Genomic DNA, 13,763 nt, shown 5'->3' with positions numbered 1-13,763 from the left:
TATTACGTCGATAGAAGGGTAAGATTTAATCATTTATATATTTTTTTCTGCTTTTGCGGCCACACGTATCTGTTAAACTTGATTAAATTAAAATTAAAATTTGGAATGTTATCCTTTTTCGCGAAGAAAATTTACCCTTTTGGTACCCTGTATCATAAGACAACTAAAGCGCTATTTGTTTCAATTACCATTAATTTTTTTTATTGTATTTGTCTATTGGTGTGCCTATGTTTGATTTAATTAATAGATAGCATAATAATTGGTTGATTAGAAAATTGATTCCGTTATTTTATTGCGGTCGAAAACAAATTTAAAATGGTTGTTTAGATACGTCCATATATAAAAATTGTTATATCGCGTAGCCTACTCTATCCTACAATGTATTATTTACAACTTTTGGAATTTTAGGAGATTGAACATGTTGTCGCTTGTTAGTTGTTAGGTTATAAAGATAATTACTCATCTAATTTCAATAATAATCACTCTACTAATATAAAGTATTATCAATTTATTTTAATAAAGGTAAGCAAGATTATTATTTCAAATTTGTTGGAATCAATTCAAAAGATATGTATGGAAATTACCAAAATTTAAATAAATTTATAGCTAACCCTTGGTCACGAATACCGTTTTCCAAAGTTGCCGTAGGAATACTGTGTTGACATTATAGCCGGAAAAGATAGAGGAGTTATCTCTTTGGTTAAAAATGTTTCCCGCAGTCTTAAAGTGGTTAATTTTCCGGAAAAATTAAATGCAGAAAATTTGGCCCAAATCGGAAAAATAAAAAATTAATACCCATATTTTTTAATTTTATTTAAGGGTTTATATTCTAGAATAGTTCATAGTTATAGTTTTACTTTTGGGTTCGACAAACTAACGAGGAGACGACCCGAGGTGGTTCTCACCGATTTGGTTCAAAGTTGGAGGATTGTTAGACCTAGATGTAACATGAAAACCGTTAAAGGGAAAAGTTACGCTGGGCTTCCGTTTTGCCATGGCAACCAAAAATGTTTTTGACAACATAATATGAGAAAAAGTCTATGTCAAATAACATGCGAAAATTACAAATTCTAAAACTCCAATAATTCAAAAAAAAATATTTTTAAAAAAATTGTAAATTTTACATTTTTGTATTACTTTGGACAAATAGGGGGGAATAAAAACCATTTAGGGTGAGCTCGAGCTAATTTGAATAAATACGTCGAAATTTTAGGTATAATACAAAATATTTGTAAAACTTATACCGTGATAACTGCCATATATTTTCGCCGATAAATCTTAAAATTGCTACATTACATTATCTGAACGATGTATACAGATTTTTAGATTTCGATAGAAAAACGACGCCATTTTATAAAATGGCGGATACAAATATAAATCATGGTGCAATAAGTTAGGTAGTTTAAATCCGATTAACTTAAGATTTTCTACGTTACATTATCTACCCGAATGAATTCGTACTATAGATTTTTATAGAAATCCGACACCATTTTGGAAAATGGCGGATATCAATAAAACTCATCGTGCGATAAGTTCCGTAAATATTCGTCGATTAATCAGAAATTTTCTACGTTTCATTATCTGCCCGAGTTAATTAGACCTATGGGTTTTCCAATAATAATCCGACGCCATTTTGAAATATGGTGGATTTAAATATACCTTATGATGCGATAACTGCCGAAATTATTTGTCGATTTACGTGAAATTTTCTACATTACATTATCTGATCGAATAAATAAGTTCCTTACACTGTGATAGAAATATGACGCCATTTTACAAAATGGCAGATATCAATATCTCATAATGCGATAATAATTTCCCGAGTTACCAATAATTTCCCGAGTTACCAATAATTTCCAGAATTACCATACTCCTTTTTGGCCAGAAAATGGGGCGGGAAAGGGGAAGGGACGTGAGCATGCGCCAAACATATTCTTGTTTCTTTTAGACGCCATATTTGAAATCGCGCCAGCTATTTTGTATGGGAAAATTCAGGGGTAACTTCGAAACACAAGTTATTAAATTAAATATGGTTTGATGCAGTATCTTTGGTTGTAAAAGTATTTATGGAGCTCAATTAATTATATTTAATCGCTTTCCAAAGAAGATAACTCGCCTTTAGGCAAGAAAAAAACACGGAAAAAATTGGAGCCCAACGCCGAGTTTGAGGGTTTGTAGCAGACATTTTCGGAGCCCAAGGACTGGATTCCAACGCTAAATTTACCATCTAGTATAATAATACTCCAATCAAAACGTGAATTAGTGGGGAAGAAAGTCAGCTAGATAAGAATAAATAAATATGAAATTGGATAGTTACGAAATATTAAATGAAATTGGTTTCTTAACTTAAGCCTTTTTAAGTTTTTAGTAACTTAAATTTCTAGAGATAATTCGATTATGCCTTCTTTCTAGGAAGAGTATAAAGTTTTTATGAATGAATTGGTTCAGCAGCAAAGATTTGGTATATCACAAAATTTTCATAATAATTACATGTCACTTGTAGAGATATAACCATAGAAGATAATATGGAAAACTATTCTAAAGAAGTTGAAAACTCGTCCCACCGTACACCACCACAAGATAGTATTAAAAAGACAACCATATCACCAATAGATAATTTGCATGAAAATTTTATCCAGAAATGAATGGAAATGTGCCTACGGAAGTTAACCTATTACCCGAGTCTTTTCGATTAAAGTTTTGTTATAAAGGAACCCAGACAGACTACAGATGATTCAACCTGAATTTGAGAACCGAACTTTACGAGAGAGCATTAGAGCACTGAAAGAGGAAACACCACCCATGCTTTTTCCTATAGATAAAAAATTGCCCTCAAAATGGCGGCCATATCCCAAAGCTACAGAGCGATATTACTCTATTGTGGATCAATTTATCACTGTCATGATGAGACTGAAAGTCCAATTCGAGTCTTAAATTTATTCCGAGTCTACAATTTGCAGTTGAGCCCAATCTGAGCCTTATATTAGTCAGAATCATTCCAAAAATTAAATCGGTAATTAAAATTTAAAATTAGTACCAATGTAGTTAAACATTTTTAAATATTACGAAGTAATTAACTAATTTTCTTTAAAAATGTTTTTTAAATTTCTAGATTTGTTGGTTTCTAACTTACAACAGGAGTTGTTTAATATTCACACGCAGGTCAGCAATATACCATAGAAAAATAGAATATATTTTACATTTCCATTTCACAAAATCAATGTTAGAAATCTCACAATTCTAATCTGAGTCAAATATTAATGTATAAAAAAACCTAAAAGAGCTTAGAAAGGAACTTTGTTTTAGTTAGCTGTATAATTTTATACCACATTGAAATTATTTTTAAATTTCCTATAAAAATAAAGATACAGGAGTTTAGAATTTTCAATCTCTTAAAACTTAAATCCTTAGTAATCCTAATGAAGTGGTTAGAGTAAACCATATCAGTTATTGTTCCACTCCGGTGTACCTTTCCATGTAAAAGAGTAGTGAACCTGCATGACTCTGATGTTATAATATACAAAAAATATATAAACCATTAGAAAAATTTTAGAACTTGCTAATAAGTTACAGAAAATATAAGACACAATTATACCCAATAACCAAATCGCAAGCCCCACCACAAATAGTTCTATAAAAATTGTCAAGTCCGAGGCGTACCAGCCTGGGTTCAGGAGTACATTTTGAACCATGCGCCAAAAACACTCCTATCTTTAGAATATCAAAGCTAATTATAATTTGTTTTGTCTAGAACCGGTCACCATTTACCCACAGTACGCCTCTGGGTCAAGTACCATAACCACAAGGTAACTGACGGATCTCATAGATGGGTAACATCTTGATTTGATGTAAAGAAACTGCCCATTAATTTATTTATTTAGATTGAAAAATTAGTCACGAATTAAAGCAGGAATAAATTAATCGATATCACTATCAACTCACCACACAAAAATTGTAGAGCTTCCTCAAATTTTAACAAAATACTAAATAGTTTAATGTGCTACTGCTTTCCAACTTCTGTAGAAATAGAAGGCCGAGCAACATCCACGTTTTCGTCAAGGCCTAGATTTTCATCATGATCTAAGTCCGGCAAACCGTACCTGTTACCACTTACATGTAATATTTTCTCGTGTTCGCTCTTTTTTTCTTAAATTCAGTAATATAATCACTTTTTTTCATTTAAATTTAATTCCTAAATTTGTTATAACACTTTCAACGTTTTATTATAAGTTTCACTAAACATTCGTTATCCATGGTTAACATACGGAGAGATGGCGTCGTCTGCTTCTAAGAAACATTGGGCCGTAAGCGCATGCGCGTAATTAAAACCAAAAAGGTGTATTAGTTTCAAGAATTACTATTAGTTTCAAGAATTACCAATAATTTCCAGAATAACAAAATATTTCCCAAATTACCAATTATTTCCCAAATAACTAATAATTTTCCAAATTACAAATTATTTCCCAAATTATTAATAATTTTCCAAATTACCCAAAATTTCCGGAATTACAACCATTTTCTGCTTTACCAATAATTTGCCGAATTACCAATAATTCTACAATGCCAATTGAACTAATTTAATAATATTTCAATTTACCCAAATTATGCCTAAATGATATATTTAACCATAATTATTTTCTATTAATCCAATGATATAAGAACTTACCCAATATTATTGGATTTTGCCGAAATGTATTAAAATTTACCCATTTTATATGAAGTTTCCTATAATTTTTTTAACAATAACAATACAGAATTTATCGCACCAAGGGTTACATTGATGTGCGTTATTTTGAAAAACGGACTATTTCTCTCAAAAGAAATAGGACTAATTTACTCGGTCAGAAACAGAAAATTTCAGAATAGTTGACGAATAATTACGGAACTTCTCAGACATGCGCCATTTTGCAAAATGGCTTCGGAATTCTTTCAAAATAGAAAGAACTTTTTTATTCGATCATTTAATGAAACAGAAAAATTCTGATTTATCGTCGAATAATTACGGAACTTATATGACATCCGCCATTTTCCAAAATGGCCTCGAATTTTATTAAAATTAATAGGATTATCTTTAATAGGTAATGTAAAGTAGAAAATTTCAAGTAATTGGACAAATAATTTCGGCAGTTATCGCATTATGAGATATTGATATCTGCCATTTTGTAAAATGGCGTCAGATTTCTATCACAATGTAAGGGGCTTATTTATTCGGTCAGATAATGTAATGTAGAAAATTTCACGTAAATCGACAAATAATTTCGGCAGTTATCGCATCATAAGGTATATTTATATCCACCATATTTCAAAATGGCGTCGGATTATTATTGGAAAACCCATAGCTCTAATTAACTCGGGCAGATAATGAAACGTAGAAAATTTCTGATTAATCGACGAATATTTACGGAACTTATCGCACGATGAGTTTTATTGATATCCGCCATTTTCCAAAATGGTGTCGGATTACTATAAAAATCTATAGTACAAATTCATTCGGGCAGATAATGTAACGTAAAATCTTAAGTTAATCGGATTTAAACTACCTAACTTATTGCACCATGATTTATATTTGTATCCGCCATTTTATAAAATGGCGTCGTTTTTCTATCGAAATCTAAAAATCTGTCTACATCGTTCAGATAATGTAATTTAGAAATTTTAAGATTTATCGGCGAAATTATATGGCAGTTATCATGGCATAAGTTTTACAAATATTTTGTATTATATCTAAAATTTCGACGTATTTATTCAAATTAGCTCGAGCTCACCCTAAATGGGTTTTATTCCCCCCTATTTGTCCAAAGTAATCCAAAAATGTAAAATTTGCAATTTTTTTAAAAATTGTTTTTTTTTTTAATTATTGGAGTTTTGCAAAGGGGGGGGGGGGACCCCTTAGAATTTGTAATTTTCGCATGTTATTTGACATAGACTTTTTCTCATGTTATGTTGTCAAAACCATTTTTGGTTGCCATGGCAAAACGGAAGTCCAGCGTAACTTTTCCTTTTAACGGGTTTCATGTTACATCTAGGTCTAAGAATCCTCCAACTTTGAACGAAATCGGTGAGAACCACCTCGGGTCGTCTCCTCGTAAGTCGAAAATGCCGCGAAATTTATATTTGCGAACAATATAGGCTAAACATGGAATGAAAACCTTTTTTTTTTCTTTTTTTCGGAAATAATCCGGAAAAAAGCCCTCGGTAATTTTCTGTGGAAAATATCCTGACTTACAACTCTAGTTTGTCCGCTTTTACTCCCAACAAAATATTTTGAGATATCTTGCCAATAAAATGATAAAACCTACCAAAGGAGTCATCCTGTAGATGGACGTAAAAATTATAAATTTTTGGGAATTTACGCTGTGGAACAGAAACGAATCTATGCGGTTTCTGTCTCGTGTTAGCCAACATATTGTTAAAAATTTTGGCTCGCGTGAGTCGAACATAAATGTTGTCATAGAAATCTTACTCTTACGATAGCTGGCCGCCGAATCACTATTTTCTTATGGCTTTTTATTTAAATTTAACTGTATTTCTGTATTTCAGGGATTTTTAGAAGTGGTTTCCTCAATAATGAACAATAGAAGACTTTCTGGTTGTATTTGTGAGACAAATTCATAATTCCAAAAGAAACTTTGAACCAAACTTGTAAAGCGTGATTGTGCCAAATGAGTGGCCGAGAAGATAAGAAGTTCCAGTGCACAGAGTGCGTTTACGCCACTAGCCACAAGGGTACTTTAATTCGCCACAGAAGAACCCACTCGGGCGAAAAACCATTTCAATGCGACCAGTGTAGGTACGCGTCTGCACAGAAGGGTCATTTGATTGTCCACAAAAGAACTCACTCGGGCGAAAAACCCTTTAAGTGTGACCAGTGTAGCTACGCGTCTGCAAAGAAGGATCATTTGATTCGGCACAGGAGAACTCACTCCGGCGAAAAACCATTTCCGTGCGACCAGTGTAGCTACGCGTCTGCACTTAAGGGTAGTTTGATTGTCCACAAAAGAACTCACTCAGGTGAAAATCCATTTCAGTGTGACCAGTGTAGGTACGCGTCTGCACGTAAAACTGATTTGGTTGCCCACAAAAGAACTCACTCCAGCGAAAAACCTTTTCAATGCGACCAGTGTGGGTACGCGTCTGCACAGAAGTGTCATTTGATTGTCCACGAAAGAACTCACTCGGGCGAAAAACCATTTCAGTGCGACCAGTGTAGGTACGCGTCTGCACAGAAGGGTGCTTTGATCCTCCACAAAAGAACTCACTCCGGCGAAAAACCATTTCAGTGTGACCAATGTAGGTACGCGTCTGCACAGAAGAGTCATTTGATTACCCACAAAAGAATTCATTCCGGCGAAAAACCATTTCAATGCGACCAGTGTAGCTTCGCATCTGCAACGAAGGGTAATTTGATGAGCCACAAAAGTAGACACTCGAACGAGAAGCCCTTTGGATGTTCAAAGTGCCTATATTGGGCCGAACGTAATAGCAATGTACTTGCACACGAAAAAGCACGTCACTCTGAGGGAGAAAAGGCTCACAAATGCCGTAGTTGCGACCGGGTCTTCGCTACCAGCCAAACCCTCGAAAGTCACCTTCGAAGTCATGGTACTTCTGGAAACCAAATTGTTGCTTCGCACAGTCACCGCCAAAAACCAGTGCACCAATCACACCAACGTCGTCAAATGGGCGGTAGATATTGTTTGGTGCAACTGCGACGTTTGACGAAGGAGCAGTTGGAATCTCTGTCTGAAAAGCCCCATCACATCCACGCCGTAAAAGCGGAAGTCGGCGAACCTGACGCAATTCCCACAACCATAAAGAGAGAAATGGTTTCAGACTTTGAATGTCTCAACATCGAGGCCAGCATCGTCAAACGAGAGCCTTTTTATAACTTCATCGACCAATTTTCGATTTCGTCAGTCTTCAGGAGTGAAGAGTTGGAAATTCGCCCAGTTGCGGACCATAACGAGGGTGACCCAACGAACCCAGACATCACGATCAAGATCGAGTTTCGTCCCGAAAAAGAAAACCAACCTTTTTAATCTAAACCAACGAAAGAAATGTTAATTTAAGTATATTTCATAAACTTAAAATGTCTTCAAAACAACTCATTTGGTGAACGTATTTATGTACGTATTTTGCATTTGTTAACTCTTTCAGACATTTTTCTTAAATTGATGGAGTTGGAAAAATGTCGCCCAGTTACGATCAATGTAGAGGCTCCACCCCATGAACAAAACTTGTGAATTTTTGGACGAAACCAAAGAAAGCCACTGTTCATTTAAATTTCCTGTTTTTATTTTTTTCAATTTACTTATTAAAATATATTTCATAAATTTCAAAACAACTCATTTGATTGACGTATGCATAGAGTTATTGTGCATTTGTTAACTCTTTCAGATATGGTTTTTAAATTGATGTAGATTGTTTGGGTTGTCCATGTTCAGTTTCAGTTTCAATAAAGGTTTTTCCTGTAGAATTGTTCTATTCAACGCGTTTACTTTAAAAGCCGGAGATATTACGCAATAACTCATTGCGCAACCACCATCTCAAGATTCTTTGCTTAGCATCTATATATATTTCTATCTATATATCTATTCCAAACGCGAAACACAATTTAACTCTTTTCTTGACCGAAGACCGAACATACTAATTAAAACCGCAAAATTACCTCATAACTTTTGACCGACACCAGGACCCCGTCCTGTAGTAGTTCGTCTGACCGCCAAGAACTAAGAAATACTAATCTCCAAATTGACGGCAACGGCTTTATAAACGTTTATTTCATGTTTTTTAGACCCGTCAAGATTTGACTACAGTTCGAAAAATTGAAGAGATTATATTTTTTACCCGGTTTGATTTATAGTTCTCCACACGGTGGCGCTATATTATTACTTTTATATAGTTTCCGCGGGAGTTTTGAATAATTATCCTTTTTCTAAGCGTTATTAAAAGGTAAAAAACCCGCCTTATCATAATGGTTTCTTTACTTTAAAATTCCTAAAGGAAGTCAATGGCTTGGCGGTAAACTATCTGCATTGTAACGATGCGACCCGAGTTCAATTCCTGAACACGATCAAATAAAGTAAAATACTCAGATATTTAATTAAATATAATATTAATATAATTTATAAATATTTAATTAAATATAAGATTAATATAATTTATTAATATTTAATTAAATATAAGATTAATATAATTTATAAATATTTCATTAAATATAAGATTAATATAATTTATAAATATTTCATTAAATATAAGATGAATATAATTTATAAATATTTAATTAAATATAAGATTAATATAATTTATTAATATTTAATTAAATATAAGATTAATATAATTTATAAATATTTCATTAAATATAAGATTAATATAATTTATAAATATTTCATTAAATATAAGATGAATATAATTTATAAATATTTAAAATGATGTAGAATAAATTATAGTACCTAACGTTATAACTTTGTAAATGACATTCGCCAAAGCTGTTTTTTAGAAAAACACCGTAACTTAACAAGCGTTGGTGGCTGAGTGGTTAGAGTAAGTCTCTTGCACAAGGCAAACCCGGGTTCGATTCTCGGCCGGCGCTAATAAATCACAAATTGATACTAAGACGAAAACCGTGTGCAATTGGTGGAAACCCTGCCATTGGACGTTAAGAGGTAGCATTTCACTCAGCACTCGGTCCGTCCCAAAGTCATTAAGAAGAAGTTGAAGATAAAACGCCTGTACAAACACGACAAACTAAACAACCACAACCATCATAACACAGACCGACACCATCTCTACACTCACAACCGACATAACACGAACTCAACATGCACAATCATCAAATCACAAACACAACAAACTCAACACACTCAACACTCACAACCGTCATAACACGAACCCAACATTCACAACCGACGCATAAACATTACAAAAACGTAATACACCAAACCGTCACGGCGGTGAGCGAAAAAACACCATCCAAACCAAACCGCAAAATAATCCGTTAACGCTCACCGGCACACGGTGGTTTTGCCAACACTACGAAAAACTGCGACAAAAAAGAACGTAATCTCGATCAGTTAAAAAAAACAACAAACATGATTAAAACAACATAATTTCATTCGTAAAAAAAACCAGATTAGGCCTTCATAAATTCATTCATAAAAAAATTCAAGACTTTATTACCTATTATGCTTACGATGAGTGTCTTATTTTCAGTGAAGCTAAGCAGCTTTCGGTAGTTTGTGATAGAGCGCTCGACTGCCAAGCCGAATGGCCTGGGTTCGAAACCTGGGTGGCGCATTTGTTATTAATCTATAGAGAAAACGCTAAATTATAATTTCTTCGATGCAATAATTTCAATTTCAATTAAACCAAAATTTCGTACTCTATTAAATACGCTTCCGATAAAGCTGAAGATCTAATTTTCAATGAAGCGTAACAAGTGTCGGTGGTTCTGTGGTAGAACGTCCGCCTGTCAAGTAGGAGGTCTCGGGTTCAAATCCCGCCTGATGCGATAGCAAATTGATACTAAGACGAATACCGTAAAAATTGGTGGAAACCTTCCATTGGACGTTGAGAGGTTGCATAACCCTCAGCATTCGGTCCGTCCCAAAGTCATTAAGGAGAAGTTGGAGAGGAAACGCCCGTACAAACACAACAAATTCAACATCCACAACCATCTTAACACAAACACCACAAACTCAACACCCACAACTGTCATAACACGAAGTCAACATTCACAACCTACACCTAAACATTACAATAACGAAATATCCAATGAAACTGAATTAAAACTGTCGCGACGGTGAACTTTGACGAAAAAATAATACAAACCCAACCCGACCGCAAATAAATCCGTTAACGCTCACCGTCACACGGTGGTTTTGCCAACCCTTCGAGAAACTGCGTACGCAATGATTAACCTTTGCACGGATAATGCGAACGCGTTCGCAGGACAGACACTCAGACAGAAACGTTAATTGTATAACCCCTCCTAGGGGACTTTGTAGAGGTAAAAATTGTTATATCGGATATGTATATAAATCAAATGACAGCAGGAAAAAAGTAATAAATATCTTAGTACTTGGATACAGGACATGCATCCTAACTGCAGTACGAAAGGCTTTTGTGGTAACCAAGATCTCCTGGAAGACTATTCCAATCATTGACAACGCGCGCAGAAGAATGAGGTTGTTTTACTGACAATTTAACAAAAGGTTTTCGTAGTTTCGCATGATGACCACGAGTCTAAGTAACCGAGGAAGGCTCAAAGTGCGCAATCAATTCGTCCGTGATAAATGTCACGCAGACACACTCAATCATTGATTCTGAGACGTACCGACGGCGTTAAATGTCCCAAGCTATGATTACGTTGTTGAGGAAAAATATTTCCGTGTTAATTTGGTACAACGGTTATGCGCTTTCGCAGTTTGAGTCATTGGGGTTAAAAACAACGGCGACCATATAATAGAGCCACAATCAACGACTGGTGGATAAGGGACGTGTAGACAGTAGAGATAAGGGAGTGTGTATACCGATAAGGGGGCACCTGCGGGCGGGGGAAACGGGGGTGAAACGGGCCCCATTTTGCGTACATTTTCGGCAGGTCAAAAGGTTAGGTCAAAAGGTTAGCTAATTTACGATTTTACCCTCATAAACCCTGGGTCAATAGGTTATCTGCCCCTATGGACACGATGCAAACAGCCGTTAAATAAGGGTGAAACAGGCCCCTGTAGGGCCCCCATTTTGCGGCAATATTCGGCAGGTCAATAGGTTAGCTGATTTACGATGTTAGGTCAATAGGTTATCTGCCCCTATGGTGGTGACACGATGTTATGCAAACAGCCGGCCCGTCATAGTTAATATCTGGAGGCACCCCATTTTAGGTCAAAAGGTTAGCTGATTTACGAGGTTGATTTACGATGTTATAAAACCCAGGTGTTAACCCATTTTAGGTCAATAGGTTATCTGCCCCTATGGCGGTGACACGATGTTATGCAAACAGCCTACCCGTCATAGTTAATGTCGGGCACAATTCGAGTTGGTTTTCGCCGACAAACACTTTCGGGCCCCTAAGGGTAGCGTAAAATAGCGGGCGGTCATCGGTAAAAGTGTTTTGGAAAAAAAGAGCAGAGTGTATACATATTATAAGGTTTTATTTAGATATTCAAAGTTACAGTACATTAAGCGGATGAAAACGTTTAAAGATAAAACAATTTATTTTTAATATATTTATGGTGTGTAGATACCATAGTAAACAAATTGTAAAAGTTAAATACCCAAAACATATTTTGGTTGGCCACTGTTTCTTTAAAATCGTCAATAATTTTAAATGCTGTTACGTAATTGGACGCATAGCGGACAACGGTATCATACCTTTCATGTTCATCCGATAGAAATAAATTGTTGGGTGCACATGGTTCTTTATACAATATTTCGTAAATTTTACGATAATTATCGGTTATAACGTAACCCATTAATTCAAAGAGTTTTTGGTTCACTTTAAGGAGTTGAATGTGCGAATTAATGAAATATTTGAGTCTGTCCAATTCTCGAGTTTCCGGCGCTTTGATTACGACCGACGCTTCGGATATCGTACTTTGCAAGGTTAATTCTTTTTGGTCAGACATGGCGGCGGTCACTAGCGCGTCTGATAACGGGAACGGTGATCGAAAGGGCAGCCTTTGTGGATCATTTATTTGTTCCCAGTGGCCGTATAAATCATCCCAGGCGCGCGAAGACATTTCAAAGGCCTGGTGTGTGATTTTATTGCATAGAGCTACAGATATATCGAGCTCAGACGTAAAACCCGTAGTAACGAAAAGCTCGGATGAAAGTGAATACCGAGGGTTAACTTTCCGCTGAGTAGGATCAAATTTAGACATTTTAGTGGGCCCAGGAACGTTATCTACACAGCTTCGTTTAGACATGATGCTCGAGAAACGGTTTGTAGTGTACTGCCGATGGATGACGGGGATGAATCCCTTATATAGCGATAATAATTTGATGACGTAATCAGGATGATGTAATGGGTTGACTCAATGACTCACGCGATTAGTCAAATTTTGCGGTGTTATGTGTATAGCGACGGCCATATTGGTAAACCAAAGAGATAGAAATTCTACAAGTCCCATTAAAAGTAAAATCAACGCGATTAGTAATGCGTTTTTAGGATTGTTCGCGATAAGCCGACTAACGGGAGAGGCGGGGATAGAACCTTCCATACCGGAAGTTATCGTTAAACTAAATTTATCAATAAACCAAAAAAGGGATTTAAACGTTATATATTTTATAAAAAACCAGACACACTCAATCATTGATTCTGAGACGTACCGACGGCGTTAAATGTCCCAAGCTATGATTACGTTGTTGAGGAAAAATATTTCCGTGTTAATTTGGTACAACGGTTATGCGCTTTCGCAATTTGAGTCATTGGGGTTAAAAACAACGGCGACCATATAATAGAGCCACAATCAACGACTGGTGGATAAGGGACGTGTAGACAGTGTTCATAAATGTTTTACTGTAGAAGCAGAAATTCCTACGAACAAGGCCAGCGATTTAGGGCCCCGTGCAGAGTCGTTTTTTAGAATTTCAAATTAGCGATTTCTCGCTAAATCAACAGAAAGGGGATGTGGTTCCAGAAAATCGCTCACTTCGCCAAAATATTTGGTGAGAGGTCTAGGGCAGTCGCTAGCCGCCTAAAATCTCGCCAAAACAATGGCGGATTGTGGTATGCAAAGAGCTCGAGAAATAAACGCTATAAA

At 35.5% G+C, this 13,763-nt stretch overlaps 1 protein-coding gene across 1 annotated transcript; it reads left to right on the top strand.

The window, feature by feature from the left end:
- On the top strand, positions 1-8,211 carry LOC149951740 (uncharacterized). Its single transcript, XM_090168179.1, has 2 exons — positions 1-18; positions 6,541-8,211. Exon 2 carries the CDS (start codon positions 6,663-6,665, stop codon positions 8,037-8,039), a length of 1,377 nt encoding a protein of 458 aa, XP_090024305.1. The 5' UTR covers positions 1-18; positions 6,541-6,662; the 3' UTR covers positions 8,040-8,211.
- The last annotated feature ends 5,552 nt before the right edge of the window (positions 8,212-13,763 follow it).

This window comes from Leiobunum rupestre, chromosome 3, assembly GCF_980474605.1.
Source record: "Leiobunum rupestre chromosome 3, qqLeiRupe1.1.hap1, whole genome shotgun sequence".
NCBI lineage: Eukaryota > Metazoa > Arthropoda > Arachnida > Opiliones > Sclerosomatidae > Leiobunum > Leiobunum rupestre.
This window is presented reverse-complemented; position numbering and strand designations above follow the sequence as displayed.

Excerpts from the sequence above, each read along its gene's own strand:
- LOC149951740 (XM_090168179.1), top strand. The coding sequence starts at position 6,663 with ATGAGTGGCCGAGAAGATAAGAAGTTCCAGTGCACAGAGTGCGTTTAC.